This window comes from Lissotriton helveticus, chromosome 5_1 (assembly GCF_964261635.1).
Source record: "Lissotriton helveticus chromosome 5_1, aLisHel1.1, whole genome shotgun sequence".
Lineage (NCBI taxonomy): Eukaryota > Metazoa > Chordata > Amphibia > Caudata > Salamandridae > Lissotriton > Lissotriton helveticus.
In genome coordinates this window covers 1,209,528,845-1,209,554,407 of record NC_136065.1, presented here as the reverse complement: position 1 = coordinate 1,209,554,407, position 25,563 = coordinate 1,209,528,845, and the positions used below count along the sequence as shown (strand labels likewise).

Below are 25,563 nucleotides of genomic sequence, written 5' to 3'. Positions count from 1 at the left end.
CTTCCCCTCAGAGAATAGAGCATGAAGCCAGAATGAGACAGGCTGCTCTGAGGATTGAAAGGGAAGAACTTGCCCTGGCCAAAGAAAAGCTTGCCTTTGCTAGAGAGCAGCAGATGAGTGGGGTAGTTCCCACTGGTGGCAGCAATCTCCCAAGAGATAGAGAGAAGGGTTTAGATACTAAACACCTGACAAAGATAGTGCCCCCCTTTAAACAAGGGGATGACATCCAGAAATGGATGGCTGCTTTGGAGAGGGCCTGCACTGTGCAGGGCATTCCCCAGAGTCAGTGGGCAGCTATACTGTGGCTCTCCTTTGATGGCAAAGGTAGAGATAAGCTCCTCACTACAAGAGTGGAGGATGCTAACAATTACCAGGTCCTGAAGAATACACTGGTTGATGGGTTTGGTTTAACCACTGAGCAGTACAGGTTGCTGTTCAGAGACATCCAGAAAACTCAGTCTCAGGACTGGTCTGACTTTGTTGATTGTGCCACTAAGGCTTTGGAAGGCTGGCTACTGGGTAGCAAGGTTACTGACTTCACAGGATTGTATAATCTTATTATGAGAGAGCAAGTCTTAAATAATTGTCAGAACCAGTTATTACACCAGCACCTGGTAGACTCTGATCTGACCTCTCCACAAGAATTGGGTAAGAGGGCAGACAAATGGGTCAGAACCAGGATTAGGCCCAAGAACCAAGGTGGTGACCAGAAAAAGGAATCAACCAAGCCTCAAGAGAAGGGTGGGAATAAATCTCCAGATCAAACCACATCAGGGCCCCAAAAATCCTCTGAGGGGGGTGGGTCCCAGAATCCTTCTAATAACCAGAAGAAACCTTATTGTTATCCCTGTAAACAGGTGGGTCATTTAAAAACTGACAGCAGTTGCCCAAAGAACAACAATAAGGAGAACATACCCCCAAGTAACATTCCCAAACCTCCTGTTACTACTAGTAGTAATCCCCCAGGTGGTGGGAGTGCCCCCAAGAATTTGGGTGCATTTACTTTGGGAGTTCCTGGGGACTCTGGCCTAACCAGGTCCCCAAACTCAGATACTCTAGTCTGTGAGACTGGCATGGGGTTTGCCAACTTCACAACTTGTCCCAACACTTTGGGCAAGTACCGACAGGAGCCCCTCATCAATGGAATGAAAGTTGAGGCCTATAGAGATACAGGGGCTAGCATCACCATGGTGACTGAGAGTCTAGTCCCCTCAAGGCAACTTTTACCTGGTGCCACATACCAGGTGACCAATATTGATGGAGTACAGAGAGATCATCCCATGGCGGTGGTCAATCTCAGCTGGGGAGGCGTCACTGGCCACAAGAGAGTGGCAGTGTCACCAAACTTACCTGTAGATTGCCTACTGGGGAATGATTTAGAGCTCTCAGCCTGGGCTGAAGTAGAGCAAGAAACCCATTCTAAAATGGTAAACTTCCATGGTAAGGTTAGTGGGGCAGTGATAGCCACAGCCCCAGTCCAAGATGTCCTCCCTGAACAGGTCAGGAGGGCTGTGCCAGTCACAGCCCAATCTCAGACAACTTCCTTCCCAGAACAGGTTGTAAAGGCTGTGATGGTCACAGCCCACACCCAAACAGAGCCCCCTCCTGAAAAGGTTGGGAGAGTTGTGATGGCCACAGCTCAAACTCAGACAGATGATAGTGTTGTGAAGCCTGAAACTATGGATCACTCCACTCAGACAGAGAGCATTGAGGAGGAAGAGAAATCTCCCTCCCACCAGACTTTAGGAAAGGGTCAGCCTCCTCAGGGAACTGATCTGACCCCTTGTGAAGAAACTGCCACAGAGGTAGTCAGGCCTAGCCTGGCAGAACCCCTGATGTCAGTGGACCCTTCCAAGGTGGGACCCAGTCTGGAGCAGGTAACCTGCCCCTCTCTACCCTGCCTCAGTCAGCCCAGGGCTGTAGAGGTCAGGGAGGCCAGTGGTGGACCCCAAAGGGGCCCCTGTCCAAAAGAATTCCCCAATCAGCAGATTAAGGGCACTGAAGCTAGTAGTTCTAGCCAAGTGAAAATAAAACAAACTCCTGAGGGATCCCCCTTAAACCTAGTTAGGGAACTCCCACAGATGGACACTGTTGGGCACAGCCAAACCTGGGACCTGAGGGCCCCAAACCTGACCTGTCCCCCCAGTAAGCCAAACAGAGGGACTCAGCCTCCAGCTTTAGGTAGCTAGAGGTTGACCCTGAGAGCTCAACACAACTCAGTCTTGGAAAGAAAGGCCTCTATGGTGGATAATGATTGGAGGAAGCTGAGCCCAAAATTAGTGGAGCCTCACTTCAGTACTCCATCTCAGCACCAGCCTTTTACTTTGCCGAAACACACCACAGGTAGAGACTCCCTATGGTGGAGACCCTCAGACACCCTTAGGGTGAGGGATTGCTTAGTGGACCATAAGATAGGGGGTAACCATGCCAGTGCTGGTACTTCCTTATATGGCCACTTAGGCAATATAGGCTTACCTGTCAAGGATAGCCTTATCTCCTTTCGTTTGGGGGGGGGGGTTATGTAGGAAGGTAGATCCCGGACTATGGTTGCCCCCAACTTTTTGCCTGGTGTTTTGCTGGTTTTCTGACTTAGTTGACCTGGGGCCCTGCTATTCAGGACCCCAGGCCTACTGCTCTCTGTAAAATGGATTCCATGTACCTTAGGTACATATCTAATTGGATACTTAGTCACCTTATCAGTCCCTGTACAGAGTACCTTAGGTGCCCAGAGCATAGGTGTACCCAGGGCCTACCAGGGGCTGCAGAATGTATTATGCCACCCCTGGCTAGCCATCCAAATCTGACACAACTGGCTGCACGACAGCTGGGGCAAGGTGGTGTAATCACCCTTTGCTTTAGATATAGTATTCCTATATCTAACCCTAAAATGGGCACACAGATCTCCTATCAGTCACTCCTATGGCAGGCCTTGACAATCCTGAAGGCAGAGTGCTTGGAATCGTGTGAGATAGTGCTCTGGCATGAGCTGAGCCTGTCTGCGGCTTTCGGGATCCATCCCTTAGCCGTTTCCATGATATCGCATACCATATACTCTTAAGTGCATTATAATCCTCGCGGTTAAGTGCCAACTCTGGTATCGCTTTATCAAAACATGTCGAGTAAGGTGTCATACGAATTGGAATACTAACCCCTCGCCAATTCTGGCGACGGAGTTAGCATTCCACCCTTCTAGAGGGACACGACATGTATGTAACCTGTAACCCCGGTTAAAGTCAGACAGAGCCTTAGCTCCACAAAATGGATGCTGCCACCGAGACACAAGTCTGCCCTCCTGCTGCTGGGAGTCCTCCCAGCCCAGGAGGCAAGGACAAAGGGTTTCCTTCCAGGGGCGGTGCCAGCACCGTCCCAGACAGGATTTTGTGTATCCTCGGTAGGCAGGGCTTTAGAGGAAGGTGACTGCAAGTGGCACCCCGGTGCTCACTGTGCATAGGCCGGCTTGAACCAGTTCCAGGGGCACTCCAGCCCCTGATCTGGGGAAAGCCCGCCAAAGGAGAGGGGTGTAACCACCCCCCTCCTAGTCCCACCCATAGGGCAGGACTTAGTCGCGTGCCAGCCCCCTTTTGCAGGATAAAAGTAGGAGCTGGCCCCCTTCCAAATTAGATCTTCTTTGAATCCTGAAACTACTTTCCATGAAAGGAACTCAAGACTTCTTCCCAAGATTCTCCCTTGTGACTAAGGAGTAGTCACCCTGCAGCAGCAGGCACCAACCAAGCATCGCCGTTTGTTGCCAGTCTCTCCTCCGGATCAAGACTGCTCCAGCACGACGAGAACCGGCTTCCCTGGCACCTCTGACCTCAACCTACATTATCAGCCCAGCTGTGATCCGTGGGTGCGACGAGACCTCGAGGGACCGGCCATCTTCAGAACTGCACGACGCTTGTCCAGCACGACCACCGAGTGACCCTCGACTGAGTGCTTTGGGGTAAGAGAAGCCCCGACCCTGAGCAGCTCCAGCACCGAAGTTCAGCCCCCCTGCATCCACGAGATCTGCGTGGGGCCCTTCTGCTCTTTGCTGCTCACCGCGTTGTCCAGGTCGCTTGCCCGTTGGCTAGTGGCCCTCTCACGACGCTCCACGACGACAACCACTGCTGGTCTGGTTGCTCCAGACTAGCCCTTGCTCCCCTCCAAGAGAGGAGCACCCTGGACCCTCCTGGTCCACTCAAGACGCCATTTTAGGTCCACCGCTTGGGCCTTGCATTTGCCAAGACTTGTTGCCCAATCCTGGGTCCAGCGACGTCGACTGCAAGTACCTTCGTGGGACAGCTCGCACCTCCATCCTGGTCGCCGACAACGCCTCCTGGTCCGAGAGACTGCAGAGCCCAGCAGCGCCCACTCACCTGGCTGAGGTGACTTCGTCCGGTGCCATCCTGGTGCCCACTCAAATCACTGGCTAGTGATTCAGAACTTGGTCCCCTCTGCTTACAGGTTTCTTCTTCCCTGATCCAGGCTTGGATCACCACGAACTCCTTCATTGGCCGCCTGCCAGCAACTTCTTTTTTCAGGCTCCTGGATCTTCAACGAGGGTTTCCGACGCAACTTGAACCCTATGCAGCCGCAGCCCCTGGGCTAGGTAAACCAAGTACTCCGGTGCTTCAGCATAGTCCAACACTCTAAGTGTTCGGATCCACTCTTGTTTTCAACCCACCTAGTCGGGTTCGCCCGAGAACAGTAACTTTGTCTTTGCTAGCCTCCATAGACTTTTTCCCGCCTTACGCGTGAGAGTTCCCACTCTGCACACGACGTCCACAGGCCTCCTGCTTCTAATCTAAGGGTTTAGTATTGTAGGCCTAGCGTTTCTAAAGTCTATGAGAATAGTTACTTACCTGCTAGTAATTCGCATTCCACTTTTGTAATATATGGTTTTTCGTGCCCCTCGGGCATTTGTGTAAATTGTGCGACTTAAAGTATTTTCGTAAGAGTTTTGTTGTGTGCTTAGCTCCCTGACTCATAAAGAGTTCAGGGTAGACTTGTTATAAATTAATATCTGTTTATTTTCATAACAACTTGTGTGGTGTCCTTTCACTTGGTGTTCAAGGGGTAATGTGATGGTAAAACAGCTGGCTTAACACGCCCTCTAGAGTCTTAGCCGTAGACTGCTCGTATCCATGCTACTAGGATAGCTGGTCTATAAGGTTGACTTACAACCAATCATCAATAAGGGTTGTTTGGACTGATACAGAGTGCTCACTAGAATAGTGAACATTATATATCAGGCCAACTTCTCACAATTAGCTCACCACTGGATACATCGTAGTGGGTGAGGTTCATGCCGACTATAGTTTGTGGCCAATTGGTATATATTTCACCTCGCACACAGTGGTCCAGTCAGTCACTCATTTCTGATAAGGATTCCATGAGTGGGGGTTCACATATATTTCCACGGTAAGTATTCCAACTTCTCCATACCCATGTGCATTTTTCGGGACATCCTCTGTGCACATAAACTGATTTCTCCACTATAATGGAACTGTCCATGTCTTTGCACCACTGGTGCAGGTGTTGTATGGTTTTTAAGTCCCTTTACCTTAATTACCCCGCATTTGTAAAGTACCGGATCACAAAATACTGCCCTACTAGAGGACTACGATCTAGCCACCTTCACTTTTTGGCGATTCCCCCTAGGAAAAAACAAAGGATCGGAGGGCATAGGCTTGCCGTTAACGTCCCTAAAGTATGGAACAGCCTGCCTTTGGACCGCAGGTCCTCTTCTGATCTTGTTACATTTAGGAAACTTCTGAAAACATGGCTTTTCAGACAGGCTTACCATTAAGTGGGTATGAAGTTCGATTAGTTACCTAGCGCACAGAGACTGTCTGGTGTACGTGCGCTCTATAAATGGACAGTAACATAACATAACAAGACCAGAGTCTGCAGAAGTATCTCGGTTGCTGGTAGCTTGTAGTTCTTTATACCACTTAAGGTATAGCAAGGTATAGGACGTGGTTGCCGGGCTCATTGTGCCATTGGATTCAAGCTATCCTGGCTGAAGAGGGGTAAAAACCCGAAACCGGTCCTAGGATGCTTCTTTCCGGTCCAGGGAGGACCTGGCTTAGCAGTTCGGGCTGGACTGTTCCCATGAGGCACAGGGTCAACACTTTTTTGCATATAGCCGGGTCGAAACTGGGGTGGCATGGTGTGTAAAAGAATGATGGTATTAACCCAGATCTCTTGTCTGGGGGTAAATCATTTGATTTGTTCTGCATTCCATCCATCAATTGTGTCTCTTTTGCTTCCTCGCCCTAAGTGCGCCGGGGGATGACCAGACGTGGGTACCGGGCTCTCTGTGCCATTGGATTCAAGCTATCCTGGCTGAAGAGGGGTGGAACCCCGAAACCGGTCCTAGGATGCTTGTTTCTGGTCCAGGGAGGACCTGGCTTAGCAGTTTGGGCTAGACTGTTCTCATGAGGCACAGGGTCAAGACTGATTTGCATATGGCCAAGTCTAAACTGGGGTGGCATGGTGAGCAAAAGAAAGATGGATTTAACCCAGATCTCTTGACTGGGGGTGAATGTTTTGATTTGTTCTGCATTCCGTCCATCAATTGTGTGTCTTTTGGAGTGCCAACAGATCGTCATACTAAAACCACCTTAGCAAATCCGGCACAATTAGGATGAGCTGTGCCTAATCCTCCCACACCTTCTGCTAGACTTTTCAGCAGAATTTATGAAATGCTAACAGCAGGCCCTGAGACCAGCCAAACCTCAAGGCTTCTCCCAGAGAACCACTTTGACAAGTTTAGCTTTTGGACTTAGGTGAATTTTTCCAGGGATAGACCAGTCTGGAAAAAAATCCCCTCAGTCACTTCCGAGTGTAGTTGTGGTCCTCCACAGAAAGACTACTATGTAGAGAAATGCTGCCAAATAGGCTGATACCAGGAAACTTCCCCTGTGCTGCATCCACTGCCACAAGCGAAATGATTCCCAACATGTGATCCTACCCTACCCTTTCTGTTGATATAATGGCCAATAGTAGTGTTGTTCGACAATGAATGGCACCCACTGACGCTGAATGAAGTAATGCTGTTAAGAAAAGGCAGAAAGCCCAAAGCTCTAGCACATTTATGTGCAGATGTTGCTGTGATGACCAAGGTCCAACACCCTTACATCACCCAAATGGGTGCACCATCCCAGTGAGGAGTTGCCTGTGACCTGGAGACTGCACTTGCACAGGGCTGACTGGATGATCCACCTCGAGATTGGAGAGGTCTATTCACCAGTGCAGGTCTGGTTGATCAGACTGGAGATCTGCAACTGAGCCAAGAGGCTCCCTTGGTGTTAAAGCCATCACTGGAGCGCGCTCATCCAGCACCCACAATCTGGAGTGTAGAACCAGCAGGGTGCTAAGCCTGAGCAAACATAGTACCTATAGGACTGGGAGAAATGTTTGTGTCACAAATGTTGGAATCATTTACGAAAAAAACATGATCCTCTCCTTTAGAGTGAGGTTGGATTTGTGGGCGTTTATGGGAAAGCCCAAGTTATGGAGAAGTCTCATTGTGGGGGAAAAAAGATATTCCTCAACTAGCAATGGTGCCTCTGCCTTCACCAGTCAGTCGTCCAAGTATGGAAATAAAAGGACTTATGGTCATCTTGGAGAAGCCACCACAACTGCCAGAAAATCAGTGAAAAACATGAGGCACAATAATTATCCAGAGCAGCTAGACCACAAAATGATGGTGCTGGGAACCCCTTGATGTATCTTATCTAACACCTGTGATAAGAGGGAATTGGAAGATGAAAGCTGGCATCTGAGAGGTCCAGGTGCACAAACCAATTCCCTGTGTTCAGGGCTAGCATACCCAGGCTCAGAGACAGCATCTCGAATTTGCCCTGCTGAATAGAAGGCACAGAGCCAGGATGGGTCTCAGACCTCAGATTTTCCTTGGGACCAAGAAGTAAAGGGAGTAAACTTGAAGCACAAGTTACTTACCTTCGGTAACGATATATCTGTAAGAAACAGTAGTTAGTGTTAGATTCCTTACCTTAGAATATCCCCAGGCATCAGGCAGGATCCGGAAAGTTTTCATCAGCAGTACCCTTGCGAGTCGGTAGGCGTCGTCTGCGGCTCCGCGTCCGGCATCGTGATCGCCGGGATGATGTCGTCTGAGTACTTAGACGCAGCCCTCGCACGCTGACGTCAGTTCTATACATAGCTTTCCGCACCAGGAACGCAGAGCCATGATAGAAACCGACACTAGTGCCATGAAACTAGGGCCCTCAAAGGGAGATACCTTAACCCTAGATATCGGTTCGCAGAACGGGGAGGATGGGTGGGGCGGTAAGGAATCTAACACTAACTACTGTTTCTTACAGATATATTGTTACCGAAGGTAAGTAACTTGTGCATCTGAAAGAAACAGGTTAGTGTTAGATTCCTTACCTTAGAATAGATACCCCAGCAATACCAACCCCGGTGGTGGGTCTGCGAACCAAGATCACACTAGAAAGTCCGGGAGAACGGAACGGCCGAAAAAGCCATCTCTCCGGACTTGGCTGTCCAGGCAGTAGTGCCTAGCAAACGTGTGCAGTGAGGCCCATGTAGCTGCCAGACAGATGTCCTGCAAGGGGACTCCCCGACCCAGGGCAGTAGTAGCCGCCGTGGCCAGAGTGGAATGGGCGCGCAGCCCCACAGGAGGCTCTTTTTTTGCCAAGGAATAGCAAACCTTGATGCACAAGACGACCCACCGAGAGATGGTCCGCTTGTGCACCGCCCGTCCCTTCTCAGCGCCCACATAACCAACAAAGAGCTGGTCGTCCACCCGTAACTGCCGTGTGCGGTCTGGATAGAAGGAGAGCACACGTTTTGGGTCCAGACGGTGGAGCCTCTCTTCCTCTTTCGAGGGATGCAGAGGCGAAAGAAGGTGGGCAAGGTGATGGACTGTCCGATGATGAAAGGCTGTAACCACTTTGGGCAGGAAAGAAGGATGAGTCCTCAAAACAACCTTGTCCGGATGGACAGAGAGGAAAGGAGGTTTAGAAGATAGAGCCTGGAGCACACTCACTCTCCTGGCAGAGGTGATGGCAACCAGAAATGCAGTTTTAAGAGTCAGAAGACGTAGAGGACAGTTATGAAGTGGCTCAAAGGGAGCGCACATCAGATAAGTCAGTACAAGGTTCAAGTCGCACTGAGGCATTACAAAGGGAACAGGAGTAAACGTGTATGATGCCTTTCAAGAATCTATTTACAACAGGGGACTTCAAAAGAGAAGGCTGATCAGGAAGCCTCAAGAAGGCTGATATGGCAAGAGGTAGCCTTTGATAGTGCCCAGAGCAGAGCCCTGCTGGGCAAGGGAAAGAAGAAAGAGGAGAACCTCTGAATGGGGGGCAGAGAGTGGATCCACAGCCTTTGCTGTGCACCATGCCACAAATTTGTTCAACCTGCAGGCTTATATCGATTTTGTGGAGGGACGCCTGGCTGCCAGAATCACATTACAGACTTCAGGAGGCAAGTCAAATGGCCTCAACTGTCGCCGCTCAATCTCCACGCATGTAGGTGGAGACTGGACAGGTGGAGGACCGTCCCCTGCTGCTGCGACAGAAGGTCCTCCTGAAGATGCAGACGAATCGGGGGATCGACTGACATGCTGAGTAGCTCAGGATACCAGTATCTTCGTGCCCAGTCCGGAGCCACAATGATATAACACAACAGTTGGGGTTTTTTAGTGTTTCAGCAAGAATGGGCGCACTGCCTAGTGTGTACGTTCGGTTGTAGGATGATAAGTTTAGGGTGCAGTGCGGAAGGGCGAGCGGATTAGACCCCTTAACCGTTCAATTGTGGGTTAGTCACCTAACCTACAAGACAATGAGAAACTGCAATGCCCTCGCACACAACATTCAAGGTATTCAAACAATTTATCCAGCAATAGAATTCTCAATCAAGAGCCCAATTAAGACAATTGCAATCTTGTTCGACTTCTTTGTAAATTAGATGTAGATTTATTGGTTCCACAACCAGCCGACGCGCGTTTCGTCGCGTGGGAACAAATCACTGCGACTCCTCAGGGCTGGGAAAAAAAATACAAATGGTATAGACATGGAACACTACTTCTATTGTGAAATAGATATCACATATTAAAAACATTTCTAGTGGTATGCTATACAAGGTGCAAAGTGGGTATGAATGGTGATTAGAGTGTTAGACAAAAGGGACAGAGTAAAAGGTCCCTTAATTCATCATTTTGGCTTGTCGGAATCTGTGACAAAAGTGACAATGTGGAGAAAGGAAGACATGTTGTCTAGTAAAGCTTAATTCAATGCATATCAAATTCTCCATTTCAATCTTATTGGTCACAGAACATTAATTTACTAATCAAAAATTGTGAGTTTGCACGGGTAGAGGAAATAGCTACCCAAATAGCAAGAACGAAGAAAGGAGAACACCACAGAAGGCCTAATGTGGCGGCGTGACATGCACTTCAATAGTCATTGTTGTGACAAGATTTGTGGATCTAGTGCATGCAGACCCCGTATTAGCCTACAATAATAAATAAGTTGTTGGCACATTCTGTATCTCGCATACCTTAAGACACGACCTAGTGTCCTATAGGTCTGGCGTGATGTGTCTAGGTAGTCAGATTGCTGCGGTAGAGAAGAGGAAATAAGAGGGCAAAGGTTACATAAGAGGGGTGACTATGAAAAAGGAAATGAACAAGGGAAAACACCATTTTGTGTTCAACCCTTATTGATCTATTGGAATCTGATCAATGCGTCTGGCATAATTTAGGCGGACAGATCTGTAACTACTAAAAATTATCTTCTCACCGTGGACAGTTGGATAATCTTATATGTTCTCTTCAATACAGATGTCGTAGGAGAGGAAAAGAAAAAGTGCTTCTGACCTCTGGGGAAGATCCAGGAGTAGTAGTGCCCTCCTAGTTCAGATGTGAAAGCAAAATAAGGAATCTCAGTATCCGAGACCATCTCTCAGCGTTTGGTTCACTTAAAATGTCCCCCTATCGGAATTCTAGTGTTTCTAGCAACTAATATTCGTCACTCACCGTAATTAGGAGTAGTGCACGAAGTGGGATTGTGTAAGTTTCAACGTGGTGATCGTATCACCAAATTTGTTTTCTCTTCAATAGTTGGAAAGTACAATGGTAGTCATGCTAAAATAAAAACAGACAGGAGTATTTCTATTGTATCGTCTAACATAACTTTAGTAGTATATGAATTGTCTCCGACAATTAGAAATGGGAAGTTTTAAATATTCAAATAGAATACCTCGATGAGTGTACACATCAAGCTTCAGACCGGGAGGGGATACATAAACAGGTTCCGGCTCTCGTGGGTGCTACTTGCAACCGGAAGAATCTGTAGGTGCAAAAGCCGAAAAGAACGGTGTGTAAGACAATCCCGAACGTATTGTTTGGCAGATAAATAGTAACTATGTCATTCCGTCTTTGGACCGGAAAGCTACTTACTATAAGCGCGGTATCCCTCCTCCTGTGGTTCCCGGTCGCCGTTTTCCAGATACGGACACGTGACCGGAAGGGGATTATATAGTTTCATTTCGAGAGACTAGAGCGTGAACCGGAACTATGTGAGTGGCCATTCTTAGACTAGAAAATTACTATGGACAGAGTATCACGGGTGCCTTTGGTAAATTTCCACGTGCACGGTATATAGATGGTGCTCAATCAATTTTAGCCTTATCTCTATGACTAATACACTTTCCAGAGAAACATTGTAATAGTACTCCGGTGTGTACGATTGTTTAGGGAATATTCGCACGGCTGATAACTTCATCATAAGTCAGATAATACAATTTGGCTTCACCCAATGTGTCAAGAAATACACAAATATAAGTGACTTCGAGAGTTTAGACAAAACATATCAAGATTACAGTCCGTAACCAATATTTTACGCTCTACACAGTGTATTTTGGTCCATTGTGTGTATGCTTAAGAGTAACACCAGGTTATTGTGACATTCCTAAACAGAATTGGCATATCATAAAAAACATACAGTGTATTTCATCCAGAATCAATTCCGCAATTTTTAGAAAAGTCAACATCAAACAGCAGGTATCTCGAATAATGAGTTGCGGTTGTTAAAGACATAATGGTTTGCATTTCAGTTTATCTAACCGTGAGAGTAACCCTATTATGCGCACCCCTGTTAATGCGTTGCTAGGAACTTCAATCACCTAGGAAAAACTGAAGCTCCGGGTCATAAGTAAGCCCATGTTCAATGCAATGCAAACGCATTATCCACATTGCTTCTTTTCGTCTTAAGGTAAGTTCGCGATTTCCACCTCTGATATTCGGTGGAATGACATCTATACCATAGAAACGTACTTTGGCATCATCCTCCATAGGTTGGCATTCTGCAATGTGTAATGCAACAGGATACTTTGGGTCCCTTTTCTGAATGGCTCTCATGAGTCTGAAGAGCGATGTCGCCTCTTCGCGACTTCTTGGAGTGCCTCGACTTACCAGAGGACTTGGAGCCTGACGAGTGCTGGCGATGACTCGACGAGCGACGACTGCGGCTCCGCGACCGGTCCCTCTACCTCCTCCTCAACCGGGACCTTGAGCTGCGCCTAGCTTTCGAAGTCAAGGCCCGGCAGTCGGGGCACGACTTGTCGTCGTGGTCGGCCTTGAGGCAGTTATGACACTGATGGTGGGGGTCGGTCGACATCAGGGGATGACAGGCCTCGCACGGCTTGAAGCCAGGCATCCCTATGGCACCAGGAGTTGAAGTCGACTCGAAAAAGAGATCCAAATAGATCAAAAAGATAGTAAAAGAATTACTAAGAGTACTGCTCTTCCTGGATCTGTGCTAGCTGGCGCGGAAAAAAGAAGAACTGACGTCAGCGCGCGACGGCGGCGTCTAAGTACTCAGACGACGTCATCCCGGCGATCACGACGACGGACGCAGAGCCGCAGACGACGCCTACCGACGCGCAAGGGTACTGCTGACGAAAACTTCTCGGATCCAGTCTGACGCCTGGGGATATTCTAAGGTAGGGAATCTAACACTAACCTGTTTCTTTCAGATTGCCCCTTTCTTCCAAAGGCACCACCACTATGGCCTCTATGTTCAGCAGGGCAAGGACCTCTGCCTCCAGAATAGAGGAGAGAGCCGAAGAGTACGTTCTGGTAGAAGGAGAATGGTCCAGAGGTAGGGACAGAATGTTAAGGGCCTAGCCCTGGCAAATCAACTTTCATTTAGTGGAAAAGTCACAGAAGCCTCCACCCCCACCCACCCAACCTCCCCCAAAAAACACCAGAAGATTGTGCTGGAAAGATTTTAACTTCCTGCCTCTAACAGTACGCCTTCAGAATGATTATTTCAAATTTAGAAAACAACTTAAGACGCTGCTGTTCAGGCAAGTCTACTAGACTTTACCCTCTCCTTATAAGTGTTCGGCTTGGTTTGGATTCCCTACTGTTCCCTAGCACAAAGAAACCGTTTGGTGGAAGCACGCTTTACAAGTATTTTTTAACATAACATAAAATATAGCAGTCCTCAAAGGACCAGCATTTTGTTATGTGGGACTTCATAAATGAGACTGCTCACTCACCTTGATGACTTGGTTTTCGGATTTCTCTGGATCTTCTGCAGATTGTACAATCAGTTGGCCAATGTCTTTGTGCAGTTTGCCAAGAGTAAGGGCTTCTGAAGATAGGATAAAATATCACACACATTATCATGAGATTCACAAACAAGATTAGAAAACAATACAGTCCCTGCACCATAATTCTAAAACAGGTACTGTTGCAACAAGGCCACCCAATGCAGCTCACCTATAGCATGACAGCATAATTACCCAACATACATCTCCTGAGCTCAATAAATGTAAGCCAGCACTGAGTGTGAAATTAATTTGACTAATCTAAAACTAAGTGATATCCTAATACAAACAACCTAGGAATGCATGCCTTTCGAAAACACCCACACAAAGTCTAGTACTCTAGAGACAAGTTATATCCTCAAACCAACAACTATGGTACCCCAATATATGCCACCCAGGCCTGAACTGAGACCAAATCCAAGTAATCTGTAGGTGAGTAATATCCCTACACAACCTGAATCTACAAAATATCCCAAGTTATTCCACCTAATCCCCAGCTGGAAAACGTTGCAGCTACTGTACAGCGTGATATGCTGGTGCAATCAATATACCTATGGATGGGAATCACATATACACAAACCCAGTTGTGAGTGGTTGCTAAAGTACCTAATCTATCATTGCAAGATATTGCAAAGCAATCAATGTACAGCTACATGAGACCCGGCCTTGCCTGTACTCCAGTGGGAAATTACATACAACTGAGTGATATTCTATTATAAACAAATTTGCCACCCTCAGATTCCAATATATTAAACCCATGCTTTATTTGTGAAAACCAATGGAACTGCCACACTGCTAAGCAGGACTCCAGAACAACGTATTTGAATTCCATCTGCATGGATTCAAATTAACTCTGGTCTGAATAGCAGCGTAATGCAACAAACCAACAATCTTAAATTGAAACACAATAACACATCTTTTTCTGCACAAAGACCTAATACACTCCAAAGACTTTGTATGAACAACAATAACTACAATAAAAACCTTGTACTAACCACATAACTCTACTTCTGTATGGTGCATACATAGTCTTTCTTCCCAGAATAGAGCAAGACCCCAATACAACCAATACACAGCCAAGTGAAATCCCAACTGAAACATGCATATATTTATAGGCCTGAGCCAGGAACATTCGAGACTATTGCACCCATCCCCGCTATACCCAGAAACACTAAGAACGTTTAGTACTTCCAACTTTCATCTGCATAACCTAGTGAGATTCCAGCATAAACAATCCCCATCCAGTTGATCTCTATTGCAACCAGCCGAGAAAGGGTGTGTGTATAGTGATGAATATGCTCAACTTGTAGCTTTAGGTAACTAGTGGTTCAATGGAATATTTAGCACAGATTTCAGCAAAGCTTTTTAAATTAGGGTTAGAATGGGGCTTTCAAGGTATACTAGTAAATAAAAAGACATTAAAAAAAGGAACAAGTTTTAGCTAAAAAATAAAACAAATTCAGCATCTTATTTAAAATGTTTCCAACATTTCGGCTTTTCCTGGGGCTTTGCACATTGTGCTTAACGTTCTTTGATTTCCAGTGTTTTGACTTCAGTCTGCTGAGACGTACTCAACAACAACCCGCCATTAATCCTCTTTGGGAAGTATAGAATTCTGTGGCGGCCAGTCTGGTCACATGTTTGGAACAAGGCTGTATTCATGGAGCAGGCACACGCAGCGGGGGCCCAAAGGAAAGCTAATCTGTGCATATCTGTGTCCTGACCAACGCCATCCATGATGCCTATTTTACGCTCCAATTGTTGCCTTTAGCCTGTCACCAAATTGTAAGCTCTCAATGTCCACTCACATGAAACCTGCTGCACAGGCAATGTGCTTTCTTTGTGCTACTACAAATGCTACTAAGGAATCAGATTTACAACATCCTTATATGTGCTTTAACGCTTGCCCCCTTTATTCCTACTCTAGCAGAGGGCGACCTGTTGGGAACACGAAGCGACTTAAGTTAACTTCTGGTACACTACTAACTCATTTACATTGTGCTGTAATAAATGCCTATGCTTTGATTAAACAATCAGCCAAAGTTTACAATCTTTTACTAAATATACAACAGGGCATTTTATGTGTTACTGAGTCCTGGACTACCGAAGCTTCTGCTCCTGATTTTGCTTATATCTGGTAAAAAATAATTCAAGTTTTGCTTACTAGTGTCCCTAATTTTCCAACTAATCGATTTTCTAGTGCAGAGGACTTAGGTTTTCCCATTGTTTTCTCTCCTGTATCCATCACTGCCATTCTTAGTTATAGGTCTCCCCCCATAAATTATAACTTTGGAAACCTATTTGCTATTTTATTTTTAATCTCCTTTATCGTTAATCCACTCATCTTTCTGGCTGTTGGAGATTTAATGGCAGGCTATTTCACTCAATATGTTTCTGGCCCCACGCATAATGCCAGGCCCTGCTTGGCTGTTATTTTTACCAAGGCTTCAAAAGTCCTTTTGGTGATACACCTATTCTTAGCTTGGACTAATTGTTTGATGATCTAGTTAAGATGTTTCCTACCCGAGAGATGTATGCGAGTTAATAATCGTGCTAAGCTGCTCATAGGCTAGACTTCCTGCTAAGAGTTATTGTAATGCTCCTGCAGAAGGTGGGTGCTCTATATCTTTTTCGCCCACTTCTACAATGAAAGTAGATCTTGAAGATTTTTTTTGTTTGTTTAAATAAAAAAAAAATCGAACAATCACACTTGCCCTTAAAAAAGACTGCTACTTCTACCATTTGCCTCCATGGTCTAACAACACACTTAAGGAAGACAAGCTCATTTTAGAAGGCTGGAGAGAAGGCGTAATACCTTTTTAAGAAAATGGATTCAAGGACATATCTATGCTGTTACAAAAAACATGTATATATGGAGAGGTCCGAACACTATGTAGACAAAATTGTCCACTCTCATAATGTGACCAAAGAGATTTTACAACTGGCTTGTTTGCTGCAATCTTTCTTTATTTGAAATTCATTAGAATCATCTGCTCCATCTCTTATGACAGCTCCCCCAGATGCACTCCGTACTGTGGCAGGTAACTGAACCTCTATTGCGCGACTTTATTGGGGATTATCCAGCCACTTTATCACCTGGATCCCTCGTTGATCCATTTTTGCCTAGGAGTCTAAGACTGGCCACATTTCATTTGGTCAGCATGCTTAATGCCAATAAATCCATAGCCACTTCTTTTGTTCATCAATCTGGTAAAAAGGTTTTAGTACTAAAACTACTTAAAAAAAACTACTGCTGATGCTATGGTTTTGAGAAAGGTTAGTCTGATCTCACCGTTACCTTTCCCATCAAGTTTCTGGAAAGAGCATTGAGAAAATAGAATTCCTATTTCTTCTAATTGAATTCCATCTTGGGCGCTACCCAATCTGGTTTCAGGCCTTCTCATAGAACTGATACTGCACTGCTTTGAGTACTTGATGATTTGCGCATGCTGGCAGACCAAGACAATTCTTCTGTTCTGGTTTAATTATTTTTGTCTATAGTATTCTTATTAACTGTCTTTTAGAAGTTGGCATTAATAATACTAATTGGCTTTGGATTAAGAACTACTTGCCCAACTGCTCCTAAAGCAGTTCATCGCTTTCCTTATCAAACTGATTTCAAGGCTATGCATGGTGTTGCTCATGGTTCCTGCCTTAGCCCGACCATTTTTAACATTTGTTTGTCCTCTCGCAGATTCATGAGTTATGTGGAAGACACAAAAATTGTTGTCTCTTTTGAGAACCAGATGCAGAATGACAATATTGCCTTCCATGAATGCATGGTTGCTGAGGTTCACTGGATGGGGAAGACCTGCCTGGATCCGAATACTGACAAAACTAAAATAATCATCTTCTCAGGGGAAAACAGTCCCGAAAGTCTTCCGGCTAGTCTTTGGCCTCCTCACCTTGCCCCCCTCCCATGCCTGCTTCGGTGGTAAGAAATCTGCCATTTTCTTTGATTGTGACCTCTCCTAAGCTCCGCATCTAAATAAGCTATCATCTTCTTTCAGCTAAAGGTCTGGTGCAAGATTCTTCCTTTTTTACCCCTCGGAGTCATGTTGCCTATTGATGGCGTGGATTTCTACAATGCGCTGCTTCCGGATTCTCCCCTTTATTTACTCTATAAACTTCAACAACTTCAGAATTATACTGCCAGGTTGGAGTCTTGTGCCCCGCCTTCTGCTTCTGCATTGGCTATTTTGAAAATGCTACACAGGTTGCCCTTCCCCAAGAGCATCTTTAAGGCTATGTGAATTACATTCAAAGCTTACCACTGGTAAGGCCCATTCGATTTACGGCACAAATGAATTCATTATTCTCCACAGCAGCAACTGAAATCCAGCAATTCCCAGCTGACCCTTCGTGTTTGGCAGGTAGAGTGAGATCTCCAAGTCTCTATCTAAGAACTTCTGATTATTTACTGACATTCAATAACCTCCTGAAGACTTTGCAAGTTAGTGGCTTCTCTGCAGCATTCAGCTGTGTTTTAATTCTAGGAAACCTTTAGGTATTTGCATACTCTATACAATTTTTAAATCAATCGCAGTGCAACCAACCTATGTTCACAAACTATGTAGTTGACCTACATTCACACAAGATCTCGATGTTACCCTAATCGGATTAACATCAGGAGCAGGACTTTAATAATACAAAGAACCCTGCCTGATCCTAATGCAATTCACTATATGACAAAACAAATTATTGGTGCAAAGGGCCTATAACCTGGCCTATAACCATGGAGGATCATTTTAAATAATTTGTCCACAAAAAAAATCAACAAGAAGCAAGACTGTAAGGAAAATAACCTAGGCTCGCAAGATAGAGCACACGAAAAACAAGCATTGCTTCAAGGAGGCTACTATGTAGTAGTGTTTCACCCAGGTGTGAATCCTGTCCAGCAAAGTAAACACTTAACAGGGTCAAAATTATTCTACAACTCATCAAATCTTAATGCCAATAACTAATACCTTTACAGGGTTTGAAAACATTAGCTTAAGAACCAGCTCCTATCTCTTAAATGTATTTAAAAGGCAGAGAATGTGAATAATTGCTAAAAGATCTACATCTCTAACTTGAAGTTCAGGGCAGGGATATTATAGTCTTGTCTTGCTCAGTATATACCTGTATGTCTCTCTTGCCATGCATATTTGATAAAGGAATGTTTATTTCTATAGAAACGTCACACTACTAAAAGTTCTAAGGAGTCCTTCACAAATGAAATCCATACGAAATCCATGGGCCTATTCGAAATGTACTGAGTTTTTATTGACAAATTCTGCAACAGGTATCAACTCAGTCAGATTATGCTGATGCTAATTAAGCATTTCAAGGGCTTTGACTTGTGTGGATAGAAACATCAGGATGCTGGATAACAGAAGATACATATTCATTAGCAACTGAATACAGGCATATCCCTGTGGTACTTCTCAACTTATAACCTAAGGACCAAAGGTACTCAAATGCCAGTATGTGTATTATTGAGCTCCACAATTGTTACTCTGAGCTGCATGGGGTGCAGGGGAAAATGCTGCCATTTCCCAATGTGTTGGGTTCCTAACTTATTTAAATAAATCAGGCACATCTCTTTCATTTATCTATGTAATTGGGTTTGTTGAAATTACAGCAATATTCAGTGCACAAATTATTACTGTAATAGAAATGGGAACTCATAGTTTTGTATGAACTTTATGTTACATAACTCAGGGACTTTTTGATTGTTTTGTTTTTGTCTCTTGATTGGAGCTGGCTAAAAAGAAAAATGTAATTTACCTTAGTTCTTGCCAACTATAAAAAAAAGTAAATTGTAAACTGATTCAGAAAAAATATCCCATCTAAATGTCAATCTTGATGAAATACATGAACTAGGAATAGCAGAACTAGCTAATAGAATACCACTGGATGGGTTAATGTCGTACATTACAGTAAAAAAAAAAAAAGCATCCCCGGTCTACATTGTACTGCAACTCTAGATTGCTGGTGGTTCTACTAAGATTACAACTGAGGTAAAGAGCCACAGAATTAGAGAAGTGTACATAGGTCAACTCTTGAAGTTATTAGTGGGCAAACAAGTCTGAATGAATGAATTCCGACACACAGCTTCTAGCTTTGAACCATTTCTAAGAGCACAAGATAAAAGTATTGGTTTAAGAATAGAGTCAAAAATGGAAGCAAATTCCACATGGTGGCCTCTCAACAAGCTATTTTCAATGTTGGGCAACAGGAACAAGAGAAAGATAAAGGTATATCTCTGAAAAGTGCAATTGTGTATGTAATTAGGTTTGCTTTGCATGCATGTTGGGGTATAGATGAATCACAGCATGCAGGATACGGTATGGATTGCAAGGGAGTGGAGTGCACATGGTGAATAACTAAAAGAATGGGAGTTAAAGTGATGGGCAGGTATTCACAATAAGAATTTCAGTCTTCTCTCCTTTTAGGAGCACTAGCTATGCTTAGTCCAGACGCGGACTACCTAAAACACCCATTGGGGTTGATAAGCACACATGAGGAGATGTAGTCAAAGTCCTTGATAAATGCAGACACTGAGATGAAGTAAATTCTGAAGAGGTGAGAAGAGACACAGCATCCTTGGAGGACGCTTCATAACAGCTCTCACTGGGATGTTAGGTGGGTCAGCCTGGATTAGAAGGGGGTGAACCAATTATACTCTTTTCCAATGACCCAAGAAGAATCTCTGTAGGGGAACAAGGTGTGCAATGATGTCAAATATTGCTGAAAGATCCAAGAGGCCCCTGCCGGGAAGCCTTCATTCAGAAATCCCAGGAGAAGTTGATCTACACACCAACTGTCAGTATATGTTCCATGACTCCGGTGTAAACAGTTGAATTGCAATCCAAGAAAGTGTGACCTTCAATTTGATTGTGAAGATTGTAGGTGTAGGAAACTGTTTTTGTTGTAGCTGTGCCCCCACTTTCTGCCCCTTTTTAGCTACTAAATGTGGATTTTGACTGACAGTGCACGGAGGCCTGTTAACCTGACCTCCGTGACAGTGCTCCTTCCTTAAAACTAACTGATGTCTGATTGTTTCACAATTGGCTAAGGACTTCAGCACCCCTGTAAGTTCCTAGAAAATGGTACTCCACGTACCTAGGGCATGACTACTAAAGAGGGTCCTTAAGGGCGACCCTTGACCCTGTCACAAGGTAGGTCGCCCCCCTAGCCACCGCATGGTCCCCCCCGTGCTGTGCGCTGGGCTGTTGCTTCCTGCTGCATTTCCTGTCTTAACTTGCGCCTGTGATTTTGCCGTTCCTCGTCCGCCTCCTGTGCCCTCCCCGCCTCTAACCGCTGTTTTTCCTTTCTGTATTGCCTGCTTTACCTGTGCCTGTGATTTCGCCGTTCCTCGTCCGCCTTCTGTGCCCTCCCCGCTCCCCGCCTCTAACCACTGTTTTTCCTTTCTGTATTGCCTGTTTTTAACTTGTGCCTGTATTCTCGTCGCCCCCCACTTGTGCCCTCTGTTTTTAGTCTCCTTCATTCCCCCTTGCCTCCGGTGCCCTCCCGCTTCCCGCCTCGCCCTCGACTTCCCGCCACTGCTCCCTGCGGTCCTGCCCCCCCGCCATTCCCATTCGCCACCCCGCTCCCGCCTCCCAGCTGCTCCTCCCTCCCTCAGCCCCGCGTATGGAGGCCGCGCAGCGGGCGCGCCGATTGTGCGCCAAAGGCAAGCCCGTCTGCGCCCGTCCGCGCCTGGACTGCGCCCAGCGCCAGAACCCCTGGCCCCCAACGATGCCAGATCTCACGACGAACCTACGACGCCGCCACCCTCATCGCACTCAACACCGGACGGAACCCCGCCTGCTACCGAGCCACCCCGAAACGCACCCACGGACCCTTCACTTGCCAACCCTGCAAGTTCACCTGCCACCGGACCGGCACCGCACCCACCAGGCCGAGCACCATCAGCAACCACCTCAAGTGCATCCTGCTCAACACCCGCTCCGTCCACAGACACGCCGTGGAACTCTGGAACCTGCTCAACACAACATGACCAGACGTCGCCTTCCTTACAGAAACCTGGATGAACGCCTCCTCAGTGCCCGACATCGCCATCGTCATCCCGGACGGATACAAGATCATCCGGAGAGACTTCGTCAACCAGACGCATCGCCATCGTCCACAGGAACACCATCCGCATCTCGACTAACTACAACGACAACTTCACCGCCGCCGAACACCTCCACTTCCAGATACACACCGACCCCAAGACGACCCTCAGAGGCACCCTCATCTACAGACCCCTAGACCACGCACACAATTCAGCGAAGACATCGCAGACTTCATCAGCCCGCACGCCCTCTCCTCCACGGACTACATCCTCATAGGGGACCTCAACTTCCACCTGGAGAACAACAACGACAGGAACACCGCCGGCCTGCTGGACAACCTCGCCAACCTCGGACTCTAGCAACTGGTGAACACCCCCACCCACTACGCCAGCCACACGCTTGACCCCGTCTTCTCCGCCAGCAAGCACATCTCCTTCAGCCACTCCACCGGACTTCACTGGACCGATCACAGCTGCGTCCACTTCAGCTTCAGGAGAAACACGACCCTCCACCACCCACAACAGACGCCTCGCCGAAGCTGGAGCAAGATCACCGCCGAGCAGCTCACCACCTCCCTCAGCCAGAACCCGCCCTCCAGCACACGTACCCCGACGAAGCAGCCAGCAACCTCACACAATGGCTGACCGCCTGCGCCGACGACCTCGCACCACTAAAGAACCCTCTGAACAGACCCGGCAGCAAGAAAACCCCCAGGTTCACCGACGAACTCAAGGACTCCAAGAAAAATTGCCGCACCCTCGAGAAAGCCTGGCGCCACGCCCAGATCACAGACAACATGACCGCCCTCAAGCATGCCACCCGCAGGCACCACCAGCTGATCCGCACCACCAGGAAGACCGCATTCTAAGAACGACTGGACAACAACGCCCACGACAGCAAGGAACTCTTCAGCATCGTCAAAGAGCTCTCCAACCCCAGTGCCGGAAACAACGACATCACTCCTTCGCAAGACCTCTGCGATTCACTCGCCTCGTTCTTCCACCGCAAGATCGCCGACATACACAACAGCTTCGGCGCACCAACCATGCAACCAACCATTGAACCAACGCCCCCCACCACCACCCTCTGCAACTGGACCCCGGTCAGCACAGAAGACACCACCCGCACGATGAACACCATCCACTCCGGATCACCTATCGACCCTTGCCCCCACCACGTCTTCAACAAGGCTGACTCCATCATCGCACCCGATCTACGGGACATCATCAACACCTCCTTCCACACCGCCACCTTCCCGGAGAGCTGGAAGCACGCCGAGCTCAGCGCCCTCCTGAAGAAACCAACAGCGGACCCCACCGACCTCAAGAACTTCCGCCCCATCTCGCTACTCCCTTTTCCTGCCAAAGTCATCGAGAAGACCGTCAACAGACAGCTCACCGCCTTCCTCGAGACGAATGGATCCCTCGACCTCTCGCAGTCCGGCTTCCGAGCCAACCACAGCACCGAGACCGCCCTGATCGCAGCCACCGATAACATCAGATCCCTGCTCGACAACGGGGAAACAGCAGCCCTCATCCTCCTGGACCTCTCCGCAGCGTTCGATACTGTCTGCCACCGCACCCTAGTACAGCGCCTCAGCAACATCGGAATCCAAGAAAAGGCACTGGAGTGGATCATCTCGTTCCTCGCCGGAAGAACCCAGAGAGTCCGCCTCCCCCCGTTCAGATCCGAGGCCACCGAAGTCATCTGCGGCGTACCACAAGGATCATCACTCAGCCCAACCCTCTTCAGCGTCTACATGAGCCCTCTCGCAACCATCGCACGCCAACACAACCTCAACATCATCTCCTATGCCGACGACACGCAGCTGATCCTCTCCCTCACCAACGATCCCACCACTGCCAGAACCAGCCTACACGAAGGGATGAAAGACGTCGCCGAATGGATGAAGAACAGCCGTCTGAAACTGAACTCAGACAAAACGGAAGTCCTCATCCTGGGATCATCGCCCTCCGCCTGGGACGATTCCTGGTGGCCCCCTGCCCTGGGCTCCACTCCCAAGCCAACGGACCACGCACGCAACCTGGGCTTCATCCTGGACTCCTCCCTCTCGATGACCAGACAAGTCAACGCCGTCTCCTCATCGTGCTTCAGTACCCTGCGCATGCTCCGCAAGATCTTCCGCTGGATCCTCACCGAGACCAGGAAGACGGTCACCCAGGCACTCGTCAACAGCCGACTGGACTATGGGAACACCCTCTACGCCGGACCAACAGCCAAACTACAGAAAAGACTCCAACGCATCCAGAACGCCTCCGCACGACTCATCCTGGACATCCCCCGACACAGCCACATCTCCGGCCACCTGAGAGACCTGCACTGGCTCCCCGTTAACAAGAGGATCGCGTTCAGGCTCCTCACCCACGCACACAAGGCTCTCCACGACCTGGGCCCCAAGTACCTCAACGACCGCCTGACCTTCTACACGCCCACCCGCCAGCTACCATCAACCAGCCTCGCCTTCGCCACCGTACCAGGCATCCGCAGAGCCACCGCCGGAGGAAGATCCTTCTCCTACCTGTCAGCCAAAACCTGGAACGCCCTCCCCATCCACCTTCGTCTGACCCAGGACCATCTTTTCTTCAGGAAGCAACTCAAAACCTGGCTGATCGCACAGTAACGTCCGTCCCCCCTCCTCCTCCTCCAGCGCCTTGAGACCCTTCCGGGCGAGTAGCGCGCTATACAAATGTCATGATTGATTGATTGATTGAAGGGCTGAAGCATATCGTATGCCCCCCTAAGGGACCCACACACAAATTCCACACGGACTGCCATAGCAGGCTGCATGACATGGTGCAAACCATGTTTGAAAACATGACATGGCACACTCCTGTGTGCCATGCCAAAGACACTGAATGGGCTATATCTAAGTCACCCCTACGGCTGGCCTTGGAGCCCTAAGGCACGGTACATTATAGTACGCAAGGACACATCTGCATGAGCAGATATGCTTCTGTAACGTCCAGGTCGTTACTAGATCTTGCAAGTGAACAGGGAAGCCATCTTAAGGTAACTATTGGGCATTGGTCAAAACGAGCTACATAATATAGGAAGCTGGCTCGGTATATACTACACCAAAATGAGGTATAGTCTGCACAGAGTCCAGTGGAACCCCAAAGGTACGCAGAGGTAAAAGTAGATAGCACCTTACTCTCCATTTGCGGTAGTGTGGGCGAGCAGAAAAGGCTTTATCAGAAGAAAGTGTTAAGCATTTGTTGTACACACTCAATCAGCAAATGATGTCACACACTCAAAGACTGAACTCAGACAAAGTTGATTTGTATAAAAATACTATTTTGTTATATTTACTTTCTAGAATCAAGCAAGCCTGGTACAGGTAAGTGTAAATAGTACTTTTCAAGGCAGGTTAAACAATACAAGCAAGCTGAATGAAAATGACTTTGTTACAGGTTTGTAAATGTTTTCAATACAGTGGAAATTACAGTTAGATTACTTTTGATTACTTTATGGATTACCTTTTCTACTCATTGTGATATGCCTAGATATCACACTGGGACATTTCCTAGAGAAAAGGTAAGTAAAGCAGTTTTTAGTTATTTACTGTTTTTTCCAAGTTCTCATACAAAACCAACTCCACACTTCAAACAATTTAAGGAAGAACAGTCAATGTATTCCTATGGAGAAAATGTGGTTATCAGTTAACAGGTAAGTACTTGGTTGTGGGAGTTGGTATTCTGGGGTTAGAAACAGATTTCCCCCAGGGTCAAGGATACACTCTCAAAGCACCCTTAGCGGCACTAGGGCGGTCTGGTGCAGAGTGTTGAGGCCCAATGTTATCCAACGGGGGTTAGGGGGTCTCCGGTTGGTGGCTGCTCATGAGCAAGCCAGAGGGTTGTTGGAGCAAAGCTTCTGGTGTTACATTCAG

The 25,563-nt window shown here is 47.2% G+C and overlaps 1 protein-coding gene across 2 annotated transcripts in view; it reads right to left on the bottom strand.

Moving 5' to 3' along the window:
• DENND10 (DENN domain containing 10) overlaps positions 1–25,563 on the bottom strand; it is a 109,013-nt gene that overhangs the window by 11,381 nt on the left and 72,069 nt on the right. For both annotated transcript variants that reach the window (XM_078643911.1, XM_078643912.1), the window contains one exon: positions 13,546–13,640. In XM_078643911.1, the coding sequence (XP_078500037.1) occupies positions 13,546–13,640 (95 nt within the window). The remainder of the gene's footprint in view (positions 1–13,545; positions 13,641–25,563) is intronic.